General features: G+C 36.6%; 1 protein-coding gene across 1 annotated transcript in view; it reads right to left on the bottom strand.

The window, feature by feature from the left end:
- The window catches only part of CEP192 (centrosomal protein 192), a 91,653-nt gene that overhangs the window by 22,485 nt on the left and 55,045 nt on the right, over nt 1-14,123 (bottom strand). Inside the window, 6 exon segments of the mRNA XM_023754273.1 lie at nt 2,110-2,219; nt 4,614-4,729; nt 5,906-6,166; nt 9,001-9,177; nt 9,331-9,421; nt 13,609-13,785. Coding sequence (XP_023610041.1) covers nt 2,110-2,219; nt 4,614-4,729; nt 5,906-6,166; nt 9,001-9,177; nt 9,331-9,421; nt 13,609-13,785 — 932 coding nt within the window.

Genomic DNA, 14,123 nt, shown 5'->3' with positions numbered 1-14,123 from the left:
ATATGCTTAAACAAATGTTATTCAAAATAATCATGTACAAAGTTCACTTACAGCACTCTCATAGGTGATCTACTATGCTAACACAAAACAAAGTGGGACTGATCCTCTCTTCATCCTGATGATAAATATACCATCTCAAGAAATCCAGTATTCTTTGAGGTAGAATATGACATTTCAAAGACCCCCCTAAGTCCCAACTCAACCCCATCTTAGAAGGGTGATCTTGGCATGTTACTTGTCTCTTGGTTGGGTTTATAAACACAACTCTTAATATTACACATTTGTTGAATTTTTGTAAATGAGGTTCCCTCTCCCTGGTTCTTCAAATTCCTCAAGAGTCACCTCACTCTACATGGAGTACCCCTTCCTGTGTGCTCTCCCAGATTCCTAAACACAGCTCTAGCATAGCACGTTCACCCTGCATCTTAATCATCTGTCTTTCCTCGAGCCTGTAAGCCCATAAAGGCCAAGCACTGCATCTTTTACCTCTATAGACTGGCACCCTGTACTCTCAAATACATGTCCATTCAATCAAAGAAATAAATGTTGCTGAATCATGAAACTGTGCCAAGCTCTGATTCACTTAATACTACCTACTTTCAGTCTTCACTGTTGTTGCAGTAAATGTTCCTATTCCAACTATACTGCACAGTTCAGTTTAACTCTCTTATTGGGATCTTTCTTAGGAGGAAGAAATAAGGAAGGTGAAGCTTAGGGGAGCTGAAGTGGCAGAGATAGGTCTTGAATTGAGTTTTAACTCCAAATCCAAGGTTCTTTCTATACACTGCCCCCTTAACACAATATTGACAAGGTCCACTTCAAATCTTTTCATTATTTCTAACCCCCACTTCTAGCTTTCCTATGAATAGATGTTCTAGACTCCTAATTACTGAAAAGATTACAGACTACTGTACATCCCCTCTACACAAGCATAAGTATCCTTTTCTTTTATCATTTCATATTTCAGAAGCAAAATATAGTTTATCATTTAAAAAACAAAAATGGGGATGGAGGAGGATAGTACCAACTGAAATTCTACCACCAGAACATAACCACTGTTAATATTTTGGTGTGTATAGTCCTGCAATTTTACCTATGTTACATAGCTATATATAAACACTAAATTATTTTTATGCCAAAATGAGATCTTATTATGCAAACTTTAAAAATAAATTTTCTCAATAAGAGCTTTCCATGTCATTAATACAGAATCACATCATTGTTTTAATAGTTTCAAAATATTATATTGCATAATTAAACAATCCACCACTCTTGGACATCTAAGTTATTTCTAACTTCTTGCTCTTATAAACAATACTAGAGGCCCAATGCACCGAGATTCGTGCAAGAATAGGCCTTCCTTTCCTGGCTGCCGGCACTGTCTTCGCTCCGGCCCGGAGCTGCCTTTCCGCCTTCGCTCCAGCCCGGAGCCACCTTCCACCTCTCGCCTTGTCACGTCAATTTGCATATTCCCTCCTTATTGGCTCTGGGCGCTGCCATCTTTATCGTGAAATGATGGTTAATTTGCATATAACTCTTTTATTAGATAGGATTGTGGTGAAAATCTGTACATTTTTACACAATTTGTATATATGAATACAAATCTTTTGTATCAGTAATAAACACCATTAAATCCTTCAGGTGTTTATATCAAACAGATCTAAACATCTAAGTTACAGTCACTTCACCACTTGTTTTGGATGCTGCCATGACATCATCCAAAATAGTACAGTAGGCACAAAAGCACAGAAATCTCAAAATGAGCCTAAGTTTGTAATCATTAAATCTTAAATAATAATTAATTTGAGTTTAATAATAACCACTTTCCTCCTCCTGCTTCAAAGTCTACCCACAGAATAGGTGCAATAGTACATTAATGACATCTAATACATACACTACATGGATGAGATGTTAGATACTATTATTAGTCTCATTTTACAGAGAACACTGAATCTCAGTGATGTAATATGTCCAAAGTAATATAGAAGAACTGTGGCTCAAACTCAGCCTAACACCATAATCAAACTAATACTCTTCCTCCTTATTACATCACTGGATCTAGATAATACTACAAATAACACAAAAGATTTAAGACATTGGAATTCTTACCTTCAGTTACTAGTAGCTCATCTTGAAACGTTTCAGCAAAATCAATGTTCTGAAGCACACTATTCTCTGGAAGTATCTCTTCTAGAATCCCTGGTTTATGCAACAGAGCTCTGCCAGGAGAGATTTTTATTCAAAAGTGGTTTTACATATGAAGTGACCTTATTTTATCAGTGTGTTTGGCAAATCCAACTAACTGCATGATACATTAGTACACAGACCTCATGTCTTAAATCCTAATGAGTAATTTTTTTAAAAGAAAATCTGTTTTGCAAGTTCTCTTAAAAGTTATAGTAGTACAACCATGAGTTTCCGTTAAATATTAACATCAGAACAAGAACTCCTAACGTAAAAGTACAAAGAAGCATAAGATTATTTTCAGGTCTTACATTTTCATTATTTGTGATGACTTGGTGACAGAAATTTGTCTCAGAAAAAAAAAAAAAGAATATGCCAAGAAATGACACAAATAAGACATTTAAATTAGCATGTAACTATGTTTTCCTGGCCTCTTCTAGAGAATCTTTAACGTATGAGAACTGATATGTAAATTTCTCTGTAATACCCAGATGTTCACAAACAAATCTCATTATTCTAAATCTGTGGCAAATTGAAGTTCTAAAACAATACCTTAAAAAAAAAAAAAAATAGCCCTAACCGGTTTGGCTCAGTGGATAGAGCATTGGCCTGCGGACTGAAGGGTCCCAGGTTCGATTCCGGTTAAGGGCATATACCTTGGTTGCAGGCACATCCCCAGTAGGAGGTGTGCAGGAGGCAGCTGATCGATGTTTCTCTCTCATCGATGTTTCTAACTCTATCCTTCTCCCTTCCTCTCTGTAAAAAATCAATAAAATATATGTATATAAAAAAAGAATCGATCAATGTATGCATAAATGGGTAGAACAATCTCTCTCTCTCTCAATAAATTAAAAATAAATAAATAGCCCTAGTTGGTTTGGCTCAGTGGGTAGAGCCTGTGGACTGAAGGGTCCCCAGTTCGATTCCAGCCAAGGGCATATCCCTGGGTTGCAGGCTTGATTCCCAGTGCGGGGCGTACAGGAGGCAGCCAGTTGGTGATTCTCTCTCAACATAGATGTTTCTATTTCTCTATCCCTCTCCCTTCCACTCTGAAATCAATAAAAATAAAATAAAATAAATAAATAAATAAATAAATAAATAAATAAATAAAACAATACCTTGACTTCTATAGTCCAGTGGAAAGAAAAAAAAGCTGGTAATCTAATTTCTCCAATGTCAGTTTCTATCTCTAAAATACTTAATTAAAAATACCAGGTTCAAAGTTGAGTTCTTCAAATTGGGTCTAACATCATATAGCAATTTATCACTATGCTCTCTCTTTTTAACCTTCCAATAATCTTCAACAGATTAAAAATAAAACAAAATTTTCTAAATTATGCCCCAGAATAAAACACAGCAGAGCACAAGGGTTGGAAGAAGAAAAGACAGTATATAGGCATATACCCCTTCCCTACTGGGTGTTAATGATTTCCTACTAACAGATGAAACATCATGAACTTCACACTTTTTTAATATTTAGTCTTCTAGTCTAGGAAACAAAATTTTATAAGAACTCTGAATTCAGCATACAAGAATGTTACCTATGTTAAATAATACCTAAACTTAAATACCTCAATCTGACATTTCAGCATATGTAAACTATATGTAAACTAGATGTACCAAATTTTCTAGAAGTGCACACTTTAAGTAGTTAGCCATATTAAACATCGCACACATTTCTAAAATTCCTTTCAAATAATTCACAACATTGTCAGAAATATTCCAAATAAGTCAGATGTATTTAAACAATATTGCGAATACATACGAGTTTCCTACAGGCATTTCTTCTTATCAGCTACACAAATTTTACCAAGTGAAACATGTTCTATAAATTCCAAATCCCAAACCATTATTTAAGTCCTCACTATTTCTACTGAATAGTCCCCATTAACATCCTAATATATAAAGAGCCTGGGTCTGTCATGACCTAACGTCCGGACGGATGACCAAACACCAGGCTAGGGTCCCGGCCGCCCACGGCAGGAGTCGGTCCTGGGTCCCGGTCGCCTGTGGTGCGGCAGCGGGAGGGAGCTGTGGGAACGGAGCCATGCTGCCATCAAACTGGCCTCTGGGTCCCTCCCACCACCCACAGGCTCCGGGGAACCAGAGCCATGCTGCCATTGGACTGGCCTCTTGGTCCCTCCCACCACCCACAGGCTCCGGGGAACCAGAGCCATGCTGCCATCGGACTGGCCTCTTGGTCCCTCCCCTCAGCCTGCAGGCTCTGGGAACCAGAGCCATGCTGCAATCTGGGAACCTTGGTCCCTCCTCCCGCCCGCAGGCCCAGGGAACCAGAGCCATGCTGCGATGGATCTGGACCCTACCCGAGGGGTCCCAGATTGTGAGAGCGTGCAGGCTAGGATGAGAGAACACCCCCAAGTGCATGAATTTTCATGTACCGGGCCTCTAGTCTAAGATAAGTAACCTACCTTCGATACTGCTGTCGTGAAATTTCATCTCCACCAAAGAAGTACACAGTTGACAATTCTGTTGTGGTTTTGTAATTGCTATCTCTCTCTGATGGATGATATATTATAGTAACATTCTGATGCCAAGAAAAAAAATTAAACCGAATATTAAATATTTTAGTAAGTTATTTCATTCTGAATAAACTCTCATGAGCCTAGTATCAATACAGACATGAATATATATGTACAGCATTTCCAAGAAGATAAGTACAGTAACACTCGATTCTGCAGACCTCAATTTAACATACTTCAGATTTAATAGACAAAATTTCCAGTCCATATGTTATATGTGAAACTTAACACCCTGTTAATTTGAGAAAGCTTTTAACCAAGATTTGCTTATAATTAATAGGTTATTTTTTGTCATTAATTATTTTTAACAAACAGGCCATATGTTGAAAAAAATACTTATTTCGCAGACATAAATAAACATTACATATCTACAATTATAGTCTACATATTTAAATCTAAGAGTCACCGCTCGTAAACAATGGTTGAAAGATTAGCATGTGATCACACCACAAGGCAAGGTAATTGGTTTCTACAGTGGTATGACTTTCTACAGCAGTTTTAACTCAGGCCTCCCATGCTCCCAGGTGTGATAAGCCACGCCCCAGGCATTTACATTTGTTTACTTGCAGTGACTGGTGAATGCACACATTTACTAGATCTATTCAGTATAAATTTAAAATTACAGTATGTATTACATAAAAAAACTTTTCTTGCCCTAACCAGTTTGGCTCAGTGGATAGAGCGTCAGCCTGCGGACTGAACGGTCCCAGGTTCGATTCCAGCCAAGGGCATGTACCTTGGTTGCGGGCACATCCCCAGTAGGGAGTGTGCAGGAGGCAGCTGATCGATGTTTCTCTCTCATCGATGTTTCTAACTCTCTATCCCTCTCCCTTCCTCTCTGTAAAAAAATCAATAAAATATATTTTAAAAAAAAACTTTTCTGTAAAATTAAACTATTCATACATACTTAATTTTAATTACACAGAAGTGTCTACATAAGTAAAAGCAGGGAAACTATTTTTAAAATATGCATTCAGAAAATCTACTTTATTACATAGTAGACTTTTGGCTTTAACAGATACCCCCATGCCCAAATTAGTCTATTATATTGAGGTTTTACTGTATTTCTATTCCTATATGTATTTCTTTTTTTTTTTTTTTTTTTTTTAGTTTTTAGCCATAAAATACACAACTATTAATTTAACCTAAAAGTGAGTTTATATTTTTAGTGCAAGACTTACTTCTTGTGTTTTTTCCTTGAGAACAAATTTATCTGGGAAAATCTTTAATACTTTAGGATCCAGGAAAACTCTTTTCTGAGAATCCTTAAAACCTATAGCTTTTACAAAAGCTGCCCGAGAACCAGTGTTACGAATAGAAAAAACAATTCTACTTTCTTTGCCAGGTATTAAGTCATTCACTGTTACCATGTAACTGTCAGATAATTTTTTAACGTCTTCCAAAATAAGATTACTTGTTCCTCCATATCCAGACAAAGGTATCTGTAAGTACAAAAAAATATATATTTATACATGTGTATGTGTGTGTGTGTGTTCAAAATTATTGTTATATAAGCAGAAAGCAGAAGATTAAATTATGATCAGAGAAGAAAATACATATACTAGAATTACTACAATTACAATTATTATTCTTTGTGTACTTTGGCTAGTAGTTGTCCCACTTCCAGTCCAGCATTATATTAAAGACTCTATCTTAAAAGGAAAACATATCACAGAGCTACAAAATTATTTTCTTTTTAATATACTAAGAATAATTATTTCATTGTTATAAAAGCCAAACTTAGATAATAAAGATTAGCATAGTATAGATATGCTTACTTAGAAGTGTTTAGAGTGAAACATATTGATGTTTGTAATTTACTTTGAAATGCATTTAAAAATTAGATGAATTTATGGATGGTTAAATATGTAATAAAAAATACAGCAAAACATTAATTATAGCATCTAAGTGGTAAAGTATATGGGTCTACTGTATAATTCTTTTAAGATTCCAGTATTCTGAATTTTATGTTTTTGGGGGAACCCTATTAGTTTTCAAACACTCAATGTAAGCATTCTTCCTGTATTTTCAAAGCCTAAGGAATTAGAAATAATTACGGAATAAAAGGTTAAGAAGAATGATTCAATAAAATGAAATCTAACTAATACTAATAAATCCAAAGATTCAACAGGAAAAACTATTATTGCTCTAGAGCAGGGTTTCTAACCTCAGCACTGTGGACATTTTGATTTGGATCACTCATTATGGTGAAAGCTGTCTTGTGCATTATAGGGTGTTCAGCTGCATCCCTGGCCTCTGGCCACCAGATGCCAGAAGCACCCCTTCCCATCCAAGTTATGACAACCAAAAATCTCTCCAGAAATTGCCAAATATTCCCTGGAGGGTAAAATGGCCTCTGGTTGAGCTTTGCTCCTCTACAGCACTAGAAAACGGAAAGCTAGTATGAACACCGAGAGCCTGTCCAACAGATAAACGTGCTCTCAAGTCAGGCAGCCTAAATGTGAATCTGTGCTGGACCACATAGCGGTAGGTAAGATGCATAGAAAGGCATCTCTAGGCCTCAGCTTCCATATGTGTAGGATGGAGACAGTGGTATGATCTCAGACAGTTGTTCTGAAGTAAAATGTGGTGATCCGTATAATGATCAAGAGTAGTGCCTGGTATATACTCAGACTGAAATCAACACATTTTTACTGTAGTCCCATCGTGCTGTATACAAAGCATATATAATTTCATTTGTTCCTCAGAACCAAACCAGGAAGTTGGGGTGACAATTGCATTTCGGATAAGGGAATGAAGCATGTGCAAGTTCAATGACTGCTTCAGGGTGAGTGAGAAGCACAGAAGCAGGGGTGTTCCTGATTCTTTTATCCCTGAGTTAAGTGCTCTTCCATCACTGTATCAGACTACTTATCTCCACAAAGATACAAAGTTAATGGTCTAAGTCTTCTTGTGAGATAAGAGCCATATTTTGTGCATTCAGGTCCCATTCAGCCCAACTCTCAGTGAAGACAGAAGGCATCTACCTCTGCTAGGACTCCCATTAGGATCCTAGTTTGTCTTAAGAGGACACCAAGCTGAACTTCTGTTTGATTGGCTGTCAAATAAAATGGTTCTGCCCTAAAGCACCAGAAATTCCTGCTTAGGAATAACCTCAAAATCTTGGCTAGTAGACCTGAAACTAATTAAAATATATTCAGGATAGTCTAAAAGATACACTGACTGGGCTCATGTGTAAATAGGTTAGTTCTAAAAATGATCATTTACATCTTTAAACAATTTTGCCCACCATAGCTCACAGGGCCAAGTGAAGAGCTCCGGAGAGAACATGTCTAGCTCCAGCATCAAATAAAGCTAGATATGTCCTAAGTATCTATTTTATTTTAAAAACTTAAAAAAAAAACCCACAACCTTTTAGGTATTATTATTATTCTTGTAATTTATCACATTCCCTCTTTGACACTAGGAAATGAACCAAATTTTAGCCCCAGCCCCACTGCCAAACAACTGTGCAGTTTTAAAGTGTGCACCTTAGTGAAGCTTGAGATTATTTTCCTTCCCTCAATGATTTATCACTTTTATCTCTTAGTGTTTTCAATGTACCTAAAGAAATGACTTGAAATCATTTTTAAAAATTACGATGGGAGGAAATAAAATATAGAAACTCCTGTCTTGCCCTATCCGGTTTGGCTCAGTGGATAGAGCATCGGCCTATGGACTCAAGGGCCCAGGTTCGATTCTGGTCAAGGGCATGTACCTTGGTTGCGGGCACATACCCAGTAGGGAGTGTGCAGGAGGTAGCTGATCGATGTTTCTCTCTCATCAATGTTTCTAACTCTCTATCTCTCTCCCTTCCTCTCTGTAAAAAAATCAATAAAATATATTTTTAAAAAATATATATCTTAAAAAAAAACTCCTGTCTTTTTATTCCTAGTATCTGAAACAGAGTCTAGCAAATGGTGTCAATAGATAATTTTAATCGAATGAATAAAATTTACTTGGGAAGACAGTATCAAACAGTTTGATCTGCATTTCCAAAAAAAATGTGTCCTTGGAAAGTTAGGTATAGCTCAAAATTCTCAAACTGAAATTAAACTTAAAAGCATTAGAAGAGATTGTTACTAAAAAGAATGCTATGGTGGCTGCTTTTGTAACCTGACAATTCTAAGTATACATAATTAATCCCTAATTCATAAATTTAGACAATATTTTGATTTGTAAAAAATCAGAGTATGTATAACTTACTATTAAATCAATAGTTATAACATGTTATAAATTCCACAGGAGGAAAAAGAAGCAATAAAAATGATCTTACCGTGAACTTAATACCTGGCTGTGATCGAATTCCAAGTTGTTTAATTTCTAGTTTAGCCAACATACAAGATAATCGAGTAGGTGTAAACAATACAAAGATGGTAATGTCTTCTTTTGGACGAATTTTGATCTCACAGTTACTAGTTAATCGCTCTTCTGAACCAAAAGTGTGCTGAAGCTACAATTTAAAAATAATCACTGCATAAAGCAAAGCAGTAGCAAAAATAAAACATACCATTGACACACACTCTTCAGACTACACACAATAGTCTGCATAGCTAAGTGTTCTGGATCAGACAGAACATAGAACAGAACCAAGCACTCTACACACCTGAAAGCAGTCCTGGTCTTGTCCTCTAATTAGCAGTCGCAAGTGTTGGGTTGTGGACGTAGAATTATTTCTTAAAGCTAGTTTCTGAAGCCTAAAAACAATTACACATTTTAAATGTGGTTTTCCTCCATGGGTATTGCTACAATTATAAAAAACAAAGCCAAAACCAATTCGTTTAGAGATGACTGATTGCACATGCCATTTTAGCAGCCTGGAATCCTCTCTCCAGTCCTAGAACTCTACATTTCTGAAAGCTTACACTGAAGACTCACCTTATCAGAGAAGCTTTTTGGTTTAATCTCTTTCCCATTATAGCTCCTTAGCTGCCCTTATTATTTATACTATATGTATAGGTATTATCTGTCTTATAATACATTAATAAATGAATATCCAGATTAACAAATTCATTAAGTCAATACCATGTTCGGCTCAAATACCACGCTTTCAAGTAAACAAGGGGTCCCTGGCAAACTGCCCAAGTTTTTCACTCTAAGAGGCTCATTTGCACAAAAGTCTTTTAAACAGTACATTGAATTAACCTTACTTTTAAAAAGTTACAATGCAAGTAGAATGGACATATGAATAACAGCTGGCTGACTGGAAGAAAATCCTTCAATCTTTGAAAGTACATGAATCCTCTTGTCGCTGGAGAATAAATACATGAGTAAATCTCTATTTTTCTCAAATTTTAAAGATTGGCAGTTAAATTATTTAAGCTGTGATCTATGCCTTATCCCCTCTGCGTTCAAAGGGAAGGCAGCTGAGCTTTATCTCAGAATAAAATCTAAGACCTTTGACTATCAGCAAACCCGAGAAAAGCCTTCCACACGTACATTGACTAGGAAAGACTTACCTGAAAAAAAAAATCATTAAAAAGTTTTAATTTTATTTACTTTTTTTGTTTTGAAAAAAAGTTATCATTTTCAAATAGCAGAGCTATTAAGGGGGGGTTCAGTGTCCAATTTTTAAAAGGAGCTGTATAAAAATCAAAGGGTTAACACCTTTATTATATAAAGATTGTACACAAATAAGAAAAAAATATTAAAATCCTAACCAACAAATAACTAAAGTATGTAAGCAGACTTATGCAAATCTAGAATGAGCGAATAAAATATGGAAAACTATAGAACTTTAGAAATCTAAAAATATCAAGTTGGAATGAAATATCAAGTTGGACCACTTTACCCACAGAAAATATAATTTTATTAATTATCATTCCTATTTGCAACTGAGGCAAAAACCCATTAACTCAATGAGAATATTGCCCCCAAAATTATTTATTAATTTTTCTCCATTCTTGGATGAAGAGCTCACTTCAGATCTCCCTTTTCCAATAAGCACATTCTTCTACAAGGCAAGTATCTCGCAGGAAGAGCACCCAGTAGGGCAGCAGCATCTCCCATCCATTTTTAGAAGTCCTCTCTTAGTAACTATTGAGACACAGCCTCTGTCTGCCTCCTGGAACACTTTATGGTGGAAAAGAAAATAAGATTATTTTCTAAGCAGAACTCAGCTGCAATATTTACAGAGGAGTAGCAGGAGCTATCTGTGATGGGAAAAATTATTGTTCTTTGCAGGACATCAAGACAGGGGCTGAGGAGAAATAAAGAAACGCAAATCTATAATTTAGCTAGGCGCTGCACTAAATACATCCATTTAATGCTTTGGAATTGTTACTTTCACAAAAGCCCACTTTTAGCCATCCATGTGGTATATCATCAACTAAGGTAGAGTTATTCTCACAGGATTGGCAAGATCCTCCAGGCTGAGTTAAGACCCTAACCAACTCCTGTAAATGGGGATACAAGAGGCTTTTTGGGTTAATTCCCTGCACTGGCATGTGACTTACTCATACATCTGTTAGATTAGAAGAACTCTGTGAATCTCCATGAGGAAATGAAGTCAAGTAACGGACAGCCTGAAGGCCCTTCACATAGGAAAAGGCTGAGGGAAAATGCTGCTGACAAGTCCAAAAGCGCATCAAAACAGCGCCTCTGCTTTCAACTTAACTAATGTAATTTCTGATTTTAAAAAGTATAGCACATGTTAATTTTGTTTTAGCTGAGGAGGTGAGATTTCAGGATGGTATGGCATCTGAGAAGCAGCTGAATTTTAAGCATAGCCATCTCTACCACATTAATTATTCATTATAAATTCTATCATAAAGTAGGAAATTCTGTCAGAAACACAAGGATGATGATGGCTCTTTTTTATTTATTTATTTATTTATTTATTTATTTATTTATTTATTTTTGATGATGGCTCTTAATGACTTTCTTCTGCCTTTGGCTTAATGGACAAGAGCAGCTGTAAGATAAGCTGTGATTGCTAGGGCAGACTGAAGCTAATTTTCCTCTTCTTTTTAACTTGGACAGTAATGGCTGAGCTGACCAGCTTCATTATTTTGGCCACCTTGCACAGCACAGACTTAAAGGTCTCAATCAACTATTTGTACAAGTACTAGAGCAACCGCAGGTTAATGTTTTGAGACAAATTTTGGCATTTAAACACTGTTCAGGTTCAACTGTACAGAATAGGAAAAACCTTCTCTATAGGCACATGTCCTTGTTCAGACCTTCCTTTCAACATCAGTGTCAATCCTGAATCCCTCTTAACTGGCTTCAAAAAATATATGGCACATATAACCAACAACACAGGAACTACTGAAGAGGGCATAGTACCTCATACCCACTGTCATTCAGGATTTTGAAAAGTCTGTAGCTGAGAGAAACCTTTACAGAGAGCTGCTTAAAGAACATGCAGTCTGCACATTCTTCCAGGTGCTTAAGGGATTTCTAAATCAAACCACCACATGCTCAGCACTCGGAGAATGCCTTCACTTGGGGGTTCAGGTGTGGCACGTCTAGTCACAGGGGGAGCATCCTGATGCAGTATTTACTGTGAAATTGTTTTTCCTTGAGATTCACTATATTATACAACTTTCTCTTTAAAAGGACCCTGGAAGAAACATCTCTCTAAAGTCTGCAGCAGGAATGGCTATGCTCTCTCACATAGTAACTGCTTTGCTCTTAACCTCTGAATACTGTGACGTCAGAAACAAGCCCAAGACTCACATTAAGGCAAGTGCACAAGGTCCCCATCGAGACCTCAAGGGCCACCTTTATGATGACTGCTTCAATTTCCCACAGAAGTAATTTCTCACTTAACTGTTTTTATGTTACTGTGTCCTTTGGAAAACTGCTTTTGGAACAAAACAAGTACAGATGTCTACATGAGTGATTAAACAGAGGTATAAACTCTATAAAGTAAGGAGGTTCAGCCCAGCCGGCGTGGCTCAGTGGTTGAGCATCGACCTATGAACCAGGAGGTCACAGTTTGATTTCTGGTCAGGGCACATGCCTGGGTTGTGGGTTCATCCCCAGTGGGGGGCATGCAGGAGGCAGCCAATCAATAATTCTCTCTCATCACTGATGTTTCTCTCTCTCTCTCTCCCTTCCTCTCTGAAATCAATAAAAATATATTTAAAGTAAGGAAGTTCAATTAGATCCTTTTTGCACTGACAAAACTATAATTTTAAAGAAGTAATTTGTTCACACCTTTAGTAGATTCAGCCAGAACTTTATCTCTCAGGTACCATAGAAATGTATAGGTAAAACATTTAGGATAAACACAAAAGTGTAAAATTACGAAAGAGTAAACATTTAGGTTTAATAATTACGTAGGTTATTAATTAGAAATTTTTACTGATATAAGGTTGGTAAAAAAATTTATCTATGTTGCTAAACTCAGGAAGGGGAAAATATTACTATACATACTACATGTTATATGCCAATTAATTTTATTACTCAGTTATCCATAATGTATAATCAAAATAAATATAAAAATAAAATTAGAGATATAATTCACATTAACCTATAAGAGAATATATCTATTCTATTAGAGACCCCTTATACCCTTCACTCTACAGTACAAAGCATTCACCAACTAATTTGTAAATTCCTTAAAAAGAATGTCTTCCTACCTTTTCATAGTGCTTTCCAGAGAAGAAACAAAGATACTCTTAATTGCCTACATTTGGAAATCAGCAAGGAATTCGCCAAAAAGCATAAGAAAATTGAAACCTATGTTTTTAGATTGCATTTAAAAACAGGTGGAAATTTAAATTAAAAATTTTGAATTCATGACAGGAAGATTAAGGACGATAAGAAAGCTTTATTCAATTCTAAAAATATTAACATGGTCATAACTAACACAGCGGGGAATCACACTGGGAGATAACAGCAAGATCGCAGCAGAGGCTGCTACATGCATACTTACTGTGTTCTGCCCAGGGGGACACCTCCCCAAGCCAAAAACTGCTTGTTGGATAAAATGGACGGAATGTCTGAGCAGCCAGATCCAAGTGCTAGAGGTTTATTTTCTGAGGAAACTACTTCACCTTTTAACACTACTTCATACTGAGGTCCAAATGGCTGCACAAATATTTTCAAGATCCTGACAAAGAAAACCAATTAAGTTAAATGTCCAGAATTCTTTTGGCAACTATTTCCTACATGTTTCCTTTGTCCATGAGACTGAGCTGGGTGCCGAGGATACAATGCCCTTCCCATCATTAGAGGTTATTTTATAGAGGAGACTACAGATAAGGACAGAGACGGTCACAATGCCATCTACTAGGTGGTCAAGGGGCTAACTAAATAGGGACACTACTAAATACTATTTACGAGGACTTTAGGAAGAGTTGAGGAAGCTTCTGAGATGAAAGAGTTAAGCCAGTGAAGTTGGGGGCAAGTGCTGCAGGCCACAGTAGCAGACTAGCCCTCTACGGCTTC

This window comes from Myotis lucifugus, unplaced genomic scaffold (genome assembly GCF_000147115.1).
Source record: "Myotis lucifugus unplaced genomic scaffold, Myoluc2.0 scaffold_58, whole genome shotgun sequence".
Taxonomy (NCBI): domain Eukaryota; kingdom Metazoa; phylum Chordata; class Mammalia; order Chiroptera; family Vespertilionidae; genus Myotis; species Myotis lucifugus.
The sequence above is the reverse complement of the archived record's forward strand: the minus strand, read 5'-3'. Positions and strand labels throughout refer to the sequence as shown.